Source organism: Solanum stenotomum, chromosome 1 (genome assembly GCF_019186545.1).
Source record: "Solanum stenotomum isolate F172 chromosome 1, ASM1918654v1, whole genome shotgun sequence".
In the NCBI taxonomy this organism is placed as follows: Eukaryota; Viridiplantae; Streptophyta; class Magnoliopsida; order Solanales; family Solanaceae; genus Solanum; species Solanum stenotomum.
In genome coordinates this window covers 326,104-335,779 of record NC_064282.1, presented here as the reverse complement: position 1 = coordinate 335,779, position 9,676 = coordinate 326,104, and the positions used below count along the sequence as shown (strand labels likewise).

General features: G+C 34.7%; 1 protein-coding gene across 3 annotated transcripts; it reads left to right on the top strand.

The window, feature by feature from the left end:
• The first annotated feature begins 3,043 nt into the window (after positions 1–3,043).
• On the top strand, positions 3,044–9,435 carry LOC125878070 (uncharacterized). Of its 3 annotated transcripts, none has more exons than XM_049559343.1 (5): positions 3,044–3,166; positions 4,446–4,580; positions 7,523–8,225; positions 8,322–8,405; positions 9,167–9,435. In XM_049559343.1, exons 2-5 carry the CDS (start codon positions 4,578–4,580, stop codon positions 9,241–9,243), a joined length of 867 nt encoding a protein of 288 aa, XP_049415300.1. In that variant the 5' UTR covers positions 3,044–3,166; positions 4,446–4,577; the 3' UTR covers positions 9,244–9,435. The 3 variants fall into 3 exon arrangements, with proteins under 3 accessions (XP_049415300.1, XP_049415301.1, XP_049415302.1); XM_049559344.1 differs by having other exon boundaries at positions 3,045–3,166; positions 4,446–4,547; XM_049559345.1 differs by lacking the exon at positions 4,446–4,580 and having other exon boundaries at positions 3,066–3,166.
• Positions 9,436–9,676: the final 241 nt, after the last annotated feature.

The following is a 9,676-nucleotide window of genomic DNA, read 5'->3' as shown; positions in this document are numbered from 1 at the left end:
GACTGATTACGTCAACAGATGTGTATCGTAGGACAGACATGCATCACGACTACATGACATCATTATTGCATTTTGCATCGCATTTGCCTTATCTTTGTCTGTGATGTGTGGATTGTATCGGTTTACCCTTCTTATGTGGAATTTGATCTACTTGCTCTTATTTGTTGATCTGAGGTTGATGAGGATATACTGTTGGTTCTGGCTGTTGAATATGATCTGTTTAGTATAGGTTGGTTGGTTTGCTGCTAGATTGAAGTTTCGGTGGTTCGGTTGGGATTGAAAGGAGTTGTTTGTAGCTGCTAGTTTTGCTTAGTTTAGAGTTACTTGCGAGTACCTGTGGTTTTCGGTACTCACCCTTGCTTCTACACAATTGTGTAGGTTGACAGCTCTCTCTCAGATTCGGCTTAGTATTTTCTTTAGCAGATTGAGCTTCGGGACATACTCGAGAGGTAGCGGTTCATTCCAGACGTGCCCTTGAGTTATCTTTACTTTCAGTTTTGTTCTATTCGAGAACTATACTCTGAGACTTGTATATTTTTATTCGAATTCTGTATTTAGAGGTTTGTACATGTGACAACCAAATTCTGGGTAGTGTTGAGTCTTAATTAAAGTCTTCCGCTTATTTATTATCTTTTATTCTCGTATTTCTACTTCTCTATCATTGTGGTTGGGTTAGGCTGGCGTGTCCGGTTGGAAATGGACACGTGCCATCACATCCGAATTTGGGGTGTGACAATCTGTAACATAAGCAATGGTGTCAATGAGTCATTCAACATGAGCAAAGTACACAAATATTTAATTGTGAAGAAGAATAGGTTTAAAATTTTTGTTGTTTTAAAATGAGAGGAAATTCCTCTATTTATAGACAACAAAGGGTAGTGTGAACAAATGTTTATTGTGCCTTATCGAAAAGGTTACAACTATTTGGAAAAGTTGCAACCCTTCGAAAAGGTCACAACCTTTCATAAAAGGCGCAACTTTTTATAAAAGTCGCAACTTTTCATTAAAGTTACAACTTTTCATAAAAGTCGCAACTCTTCATTAAAGTCGCAACTTTTCATAAAAATCACAACTTTTCATGAAAGAGGAAGGCTGGTTTTGGAAATAAATAAATTAAAAGAGAATTCTAGTTTGTAGTGACGCCACGTAGGCGGGCCTAAGGTTTTCTTTCATATATATATGATTTTTGAAGTTGAAATTAAATATGGAGTTATGTTTGGTTATAATTTTATAACTACTATTTGATTGTTATTCTAAAAGCATGAAATATAGTTGAAACAAGGTCATATTTATAAAAATAAATTTTAGGGGAAATTTAGAAAAAAATAATTATAATCAAAGTGCAAAAGAAAATGGGGGAATGGGTTCATATAACTTGGAGTTGTATTTAGAATTTTCATGGCCAAAATTGATTTTCAAATAAAGTAAAAAAATTGAAAAAATGAAAATTATTATTGATCAAACGGGTCTTAAAGTGTTCTAATTTAACATTTAAATGTATTTTTCTTGGTTTTCATTATGTTTTGATTTTTATTAGTACTAAATCTATTTCTTTAGCGTTGATATTTTATTTTCTTGTTGTTGTTGCTTACTTGTTTATGTTTGATATATTTATCACTTTTTTTATTTTGTTCATCCGAGCCGAAGGACTATCAAAAACAATTAGAGATAGGGTTAAAAGTACATTTGAATTTTTCCAGTTTTGTGAGTTTCATATCTAAACTATCGAGAGTATAAGTTTTCTGCGTGAACTATCACCCAATAGTTAGCGAAACACATTTCGATTAATTTTTTATGATGTGTATACTATAGTCTCTCTTTTATTTAAAAAAATTTCACGTGGAAAAACAATTTCACATGACAAATCTAAACAAGTTAATATTAAGCTAAAAATTAACGTAAATGGTTAAAACTATCACCATATAAATTAATTTAGGGAAAAAGGATAAATATACCCATGAACTATCGTAAATGGTATGCAGATACCCTTCATCATACTTTTGGGATATTGGTGCCCTGTCGTCTAAACACTAGAGCATATATACCCTTTACACTAACGAATATACACGTGTCATAACCTTATCCACTGACACGACATTTATTAAATATCGGTTCGATGAATGAGATTGCGCCATGTGTCCCTATTTAGTCTTCCGTTAGAGTGAAGGGCATATATGCTCTAGTTTTTGGACGACATAAGCACCAATGTCCCAAAAGTATGACGGAGGATATCTGCATATCATTTACGATAGTTCGAGGGTATATTTATCCTTTTTCCCATTAATTTATCCCAATAATAACATTCACCATCTTCTTCTCCATCTTCTTAGTTGTGGTTTCATCTTTGTCATGACGTTGATATCTACAGCTTGGAAGAGGAGAGTATAGGATTTTAAAGAAACCAATTAAAAATATATTTAAAAATAATGTGTCAACTAATAGAGTCATTTTATATGTCAGGTGGATGAAATTTTTATGGACAAACGCACCTAGAAACATTTCTCAACAAACATTTGGTCTATTCAATTCTAAGGTATGGTTTGCAAACTATTAAGCAATAGTTGAGTTAGAAAACTTGCACTCTCAATAGATTAGATACGAAACTCAGTAATATAAAATCTCCTTCTGTCCAACAATAATTGTCCACTATTGACTTGAAACAGGATTAAAAAGTAGTGAATGATAGAGATAATTTTATCAAATCACTGTTACTAAATACAAGCTAAACATTGAAAAATGAATAATATTTAATAACGAAATTAAAATAGACACAAAATGGTAACTGAAAAAATATTGTTGGACATGTTAAAATAGTACAATGGACAAGTAAAGATGAACGTAGAGACTAGTTGAGATGTATTTTGACCCTAAAGCTTAACTCAAACAATTATCCCATTTGTTCACTTTAGAATTACAGATGGGTCCAAACGGGCTACAACCCGAATAGCCCACAAAAGAATCGGGTCGTAACGGGTTACAACAGCCGATAACCAAAAACTCCACTCTTTGCACGCACCAGACAGGCACGATCAACAATCCGAGGGCCATTGCTCCCGCTCTCTCTCTCTCAATCAAATCAATCTTCTTTCTCCTCATACTGGACCGGTTGTTTGTTACCACAATTCCTCCCTCGTTGAGAAGAATTTGAAAGCATAGACATATTAATGTAAGATTTCATTGCTTTTCTCATTTAGTCACGCAATTCAATTCTCGAATTGATGTTTTGATACTTATGCATTTGTAGAGCGCATGATTGCTGTTTTATTTATTCATGGTATAAATCTTCTGCTAAGTTGGATTTTAGATATTCAAAACAATATTCTGCTGGTAGAGGGATTGCATTATATTTATACCTACTATTGTGGACAAGGGGGATTCCTTGGTTTCATAATTTGGTTTCAGAATCTTAAAAGAAACGTGATTCCTTCAGTTTATTGATATTGTAATTCAAAGATGATTCCATTGTTCAGGAAAGACTACACTAATTCGTCATCCATCCTGACCTAACTCCCACCCCCAGAAAAGAAAAAAGAGCACTGGCCAGATTAACCCATTCTAAACTGCCTCATTCTTAATCGCTAAAAGAATACAATGAGAGAAAGAGAGAGAACTACATCTATTAGCTTACAAATGTTAAAACTATAGCTTACAAACTTCCTTAGCTGTATCAGATAACTTGGCTATTTCCTAAATGATTTTTTTGCAAGATAAATCATACTATTGCAATCACAAGTTCCAATTACCTTAGGTGAAATGATATGAAAAAGTAGTTCTTTGCTTATGTTCACTACGGGATAAGAAGTAGAGTACAGTACTACAAAAAAACAGAACCAAAAAGGAAACAAAATAGTGAAGGGAATTTAGCTACATAATTGGAATGCTAGGTTTCTTTCCATTTTAAGAATTATGAAACATGTTATTTTCCAGTTTTAAGGTTTTCATTCTTTTCAAACTTTAGCTGAATATGTTTTTGGGATAAATTATCAAAAGAATGTTTAGGGGATCAAATCTTATTTATTTTATCAATAGAATTAACTCACCAAATGCAAAATTGTTTACTTGAATTAATTGTCTTTCTCGTGGATTATACCATAATTTCTTGATCCAGTGGATAATGTAACTTAACTTTTGTGACTATCAATGCAACTCAGTAATTGGCGGTATTTCTTGCTATTGAGATCAGGCAGTAGGGCGTTTAAAAAGATGGAAAAAGGACTTGGCACGTTGAGAACTGCATTTACAACATTTTAGATGTATTACTTGCAAAATTACTTCTCTAAACCATGTGGATTAAGTTGACAGATTCAAACCAACTTAGCAGAACTTATATTATTTATATCTGTTTTAGCAAAAAAAATCGTTGGATCCTCTTCCATTTTTGTTGTTGGTTGTTGAAAACCGCTGAACTAGAATATGTTCTCATGTGAGTTGCTGCTTCTCTTCAGAGCTGCAGATCATTTTCATTATGTATTGGAATGGAACCACTTTGAATGGAACATATTCTTCTCATGTCATGCTCCATCATCTTGATGTTGTGAGCCTATGAGGTGAGAGTAATATTCTCGACTCCGTCCTGGATGGTATACAGTTAGTCCATTTTATTCATATTTCATTATATAGACGTTTGCTTGGACATATATATTCTTGACATGCAAATGTAGGCATATATTGCTGATGTTCTACATTCATCACTCACAGTGTTCCCGAAACACTGAAATTCAAGTTTCTTTGTCATCTATTCAATTGTTTTATGTAAATCATGTTCTAATTTCTTTTTCCCTCCACCACTCCTTGCCGTGAAGTTTAAAGTAAAATCCTTGCTGTGATATTGTGGTGGGTTCTGACTCTGTTGCTACACTAATCCCGAATAGGTCCAGATCACAATAACCTATGACGAATTAACACCATTGAGCATCTTTCTTTAACCTCTCTTTAAAGCTATGTTTCTCGGACTCTTCAAAAATGTCAAAGGGTGCGTGTCGGATTCGCCAAAAGTAGTGTATTTTTAGAGAATCTGACACGGGTGCGGCATCGAAAGTAAAGAGTTCGCACAACTTAGCTTAAAATTGTAAAACTAGAATTATCCCCCAAGTTACCGTAACTACTTTCAACAAATGCGGGGATAAATTGGTCTCTCTTCAACACTGCAGCTCTGAATGGTTAGCTTGTTGTCTTCTGTTTTTTAAACTTTTCGACTTTTCCTTAATATATATTCTGGAAAAAATGATTTGATTTATTAAGTCCCAACTTTTTAAAAGCAACAATTGAAGAAAACTTTCAAAAACATAAACACACCCATTGAGTGTGGAAGGGTTTCTATCTACACCTAACCTGTTCTAGTTTTCGTAGTTTGGGATTTGATGTTGCAAATTTATAGAAAGTATTTACCTTCTCCTAGCTGATTCTTGAGATGGATATAGTCCACTTAAGGAGCTTATTTATTAGTATAAGCTTGCTAAATCAATTATAACCAGTGCATAAGTAGAAGTGGTCTTGAATTTCTTATTGTTAAGACTGAAGAGTTGGAATATGATGGTTGAGCATCATTTTTCCGTTAAATGGCGAGTAAATGATTTCAGGCCGGGGCTTCTTTATTAAAACCAATGCTGTTAAAAGTGAAAAGCACAAAGAAGCAACACGGTGCATAGGCATGAAGTGAAAAGCAAGAAGTGAAGAACACAATTTTCAGAAAATTACAAAATTCCAAACACATTGGTTTGGAGTAGTTGTTGTTATAGTATAAGAAGGTGTTCGACATCAATGTATTGCAAGGATAAATATTTTGGTGATTGTTGCAAGGATCATTTTGTTACAATCTTTGAAGTATGAATGATCTATATATCTCTCCATTTTGTTGTCCATGATGGAAAGCTGAAAAGGATTCTTTGACATGAAGAACTTGTCCCAAATAAAAAAAGTTAGACCAGAAGAAAAATTCTTTGATAAGACTAGTGTACCTGTTTGTATGAATGTTGAGAAGGTTATGAAAGAGAAAGGAAGAGGAAGAGTATGCTTCTGGAGGCAACAATCCTCCTAAGAGACTATCTTACAGAACCGATGATTCTGAAGTTGCCGAGCACGTCACAGTCTGTGAGGTTTTTAAGAATGGGAAAGTGTCAGTTAGGAACTTTGGAGGGAAGATAATGATGGATTCGAGAGTATTATTTCTGTTTGCATGTGCAGATATGTTGAGAAAGTTAAGAGAAAGGAAGAGGGTGAGTATGCTTCTGGAGGCAACAATTCTCCTAAGAGACTATCCTCCAGAACCTATGACTCTGAAGTTGCCGATCACATCGTAGTTTGTTAGATTTCTAAGAATTGGAAAGTGCCAGTTAGGAACTTCAGAGGGAAGAGTATGATGGACATTTGAGAGTGTTATTTTGAGATGGAGCAAATGCGAGTAATAAAGGCATCTCATTGAGTATGCATTTGTGGAATGTTCTCAGAGATCATGCAGATGAAATTGATAAGGTTGTTTCTGAGAACAATTTAATGGTGGAGCTGTAGCATATGCTGGGTTGGTGGAATAATGTTTTTATGTGTAAAGATAAGTTGAATTGGAACTAGTAGATGCTTTTCCATGGGAATGTTCTAGATTAGGAATAAAGCGAGCTCTGCTTAAGTTGGTAACTAAATGGCTTAATGGAATAAACACTTTCTGAATGGATTTCTGCATTCATTCCTGTTGCTTATCCTTTAAACAAAAAGAGAGTGGAAGGAGGAGGAATAAATATTTTTTGTTACACCTCGAAATTTGTCTAGTTTGAGCCTTTATATCTTGGCTTTTAAGAAAAAAATTATAACTTTGTTTGTACTAAAATGTTTGTGGAGTACTTGACTAGATCATAACAGTTATTTGGTTAAATAGTAGCTTTTATCATGATCTGGTTTTTGCTTGTTGCTAGACGTATAAGATTCAATTATCTTTTATGATGAATTTTTAGTTTAAAATGTCACACCATCAAACATTTGACCCTCAAGTTTAGGATCATAGGATGTTAGGAGCATGCATTTACCTATAAACTATCTGATGGAGAATCAAGATCCATAACTTTTCACAAAATTAACTGCAGCTTATGGACACATTGGTAGTTATATATTCCCTTCATTTCACTTCATATGATAGTATTTTTCTTGGCACAGAGTTTATTGTTTATGAAAGAAAGGACTTCTGCACAGTAACTAAATATATATTATTAATGCACCAAATATACCCATAAGGTATTCTAGTTTGCAACATGACATGTCGATTCTATAAGGAAAAGCGAGAAAACTGAAATTAAAGATTTTCCTTGTATAAGGTGTCACTCTTTTTTGGGACGGACTAAAGAGAAAAGAGTGTAGTATAAAATGGAATAGAGGGTATCGGACTTGTGAATTTCTCTTTCAGATTTAACTCTTTTGAACCTTCTCTTCTTAAAAATCAAACTACTAACTTTTGTACTTAAGTAACACAAGATTTGTTCATAATTACTTGAAAAGGCAAGATCTATGTAATCATCTAACATACACCTTCTCTTAGATGGGTCAACAAACTGTAGATTCAAAATCAAGTGACCAGACTAATGCTAAATCTGGTTTACCCAAGCATGATAAACAGCTGTTGGTGCCAGTAGCCATAGTGGGACCTGCACTACAAGATTCACAGAGTGAAAGTATAGTTGCTGCCTCCAAATCTGCTGAAAGCCCACTATTTCCTGAAGCGAATACTATGGCGAATAAAGTTTCTAATATAACTGGCTCCAAAAGACCTACCCCGGAATGCCTAGTGAACCCACTCAACCGATGCTCGACAAACAATTCTGGTAGTGGGCATCTTGTCTATGTTCGTAGAAGACCTGAAGGAGAGTTAAGCAAAACAGCTGCTAATAACAACCAAAGCGGTGTTACAGATTATCCACAACTAAAAAAGCTTAGTCAACGTGATGAGAAAACTCAGACTGAAGTCCAGATGAAGGAAGGATATTACATTCCAGAAGTTTCATCAATCGCATGGACTCCTTCAAGGTGCTCCTTGTCCACAAAACCTTCAGTTCCTCCCTCTACAGGAGAGTCCAACAACAATTTAGCTTCAGTTAATGTTAGCAACCATCAAGTCACGTCTACCAGACTATTGTTGGATAATCCCAAGAAGGTTAATTTTAAGCATTGGGAAGAGCGGTATTTCCAATTGCAGAACTTGCTGCACAGACTGGAGCAATCAAAGCAAGAGGATTATGTACAGAGTATGTAGTCTAATTTCTTGATGCTTGCTCACTTAATTGTCTGTCTGTTGTAACTCATCTTCTTACTCATTTTATCAATATAATGTCATTGAGCAGTGCTTCGTTCTCTCTCCTCTGTTGACCTAAGCAATCATGCTGTTGAACTGGAGAAGAGGTCCATACGGCTTGCCTTGGAGGAAGGTACTTTATGATATTTGCTTTTATTGTTGCTTTATTATGGTCCTAGAGATGTGATTTGAATGAAAAAGTAAGTAAACCTGCTGACTTTATTGTTGTACTCTCAGATTTGCCTTGACACATCTTTTTCCGTTTCAATGATGTGTTGGATTTATTTATTTATTTGGCTGATGATGCAAGATGCATTTTGCTTCAAGAATTAATTTCTGATCTTTTTGGATATTTACTTGGTTAGAAACGACAATGGTGTTTGATATCTCCTAAAGTCTTGTGTGTGCGCGGCTTGGTTCTAATGAAAGGGTTGGCCCTAAAGATAGTTATGAGTTGGGTTTTATTTTCTGTATTGAGGTTTTTTCAGTAAGCCATTCTCACAATCCCTGGGAATGACCTCTGACTAAGTTTTGGTAAGTTTGAATCCTCAAAAGAGTACGAATTGTACATTGTATGGATTAACATTTTGTTATTTCCTCTCTGATAGAGTGGTTCTTCGTTGGGGCATCAGAAAGAGAATTGCTGCTATATTTGATACTGAACCTATTATTAATTGTTGAAAATGATTGGGCTTTTGACTCTGCCTATTTCCTTTCTGCCCTCTTTGTTCCAGTGAAATGGTGAAAAGCTTGTGCCATTTTCTCAGTTCTCTGCTTCATTTAACATTTACCTATTTTATAGATTTTTAGCACAATTAGTTCAAAGGACCTTTTCTGGTGCTGGTATTGTTTCTAAATTTCACTTTTTTTTGGTTTTCTCCCGAAATTTCTCAGCGAAAGAGGCGCAGCGAGTAAGAGTCTTGGATATTTTGGGGAAATATCCGAAGAACCCCAGAGCTTCTCTAGCTTGATGTCCTGAACAGCCTCAGAAAGAAGGAAATGTAATTGTATTCTTAAACAGACTTTGTACATGTTGTAGCCTCATATTCACATTGTAGTTAGAGTATCTGTCTGGTCTTAGCTAGTTAATGTGTTGTAGCTATCGTTTGTTAACTCTTAACTTATAGCGCGTTTTATTGAGGAAATGGAAATGACTTTCCTCAGGTCCATCAGCAACAGTTGAGATTGAATGTTTGTGCCCATAAATCATTTAATCCTCTTCTGTTTCTATCTATACTCAGTCGTAGAACTTATCAAAATGAATCTAATTTTTGCGGGATGACAATTTGTATTCATGCAGATATTGTGAATTAGTAGTGATGTGGTCAACCCAAACCAGTTTTGGATTGAGACGTAGTTGATTTGTTTTAGTTATTGTAAATTGGTGTTGATGGAATAACGAGT

What these genes read in the sequence shown, in the direction of transcription:
- LOC125878070 (XM_049559343.1), top strand. An exon ending in GCAAGAGGATTATGTACAGA is followed by an intron (nt 8,226 to 8,321) that starts GTATGTAGTCTA and finishes GTCATTGAGCAG; the next exon opens with TGCTTCGTTCTCTCTCCTCT. An exon ending in ACGGCTTGCCTTGGAGGAAG is followed by an intron (nt 8,406 to 9,166) that starts GTACTTTATGAT and finishes GAAATTTCTCAG; the next exon opens with CGAAAGAGGCGCAGCGAGTA.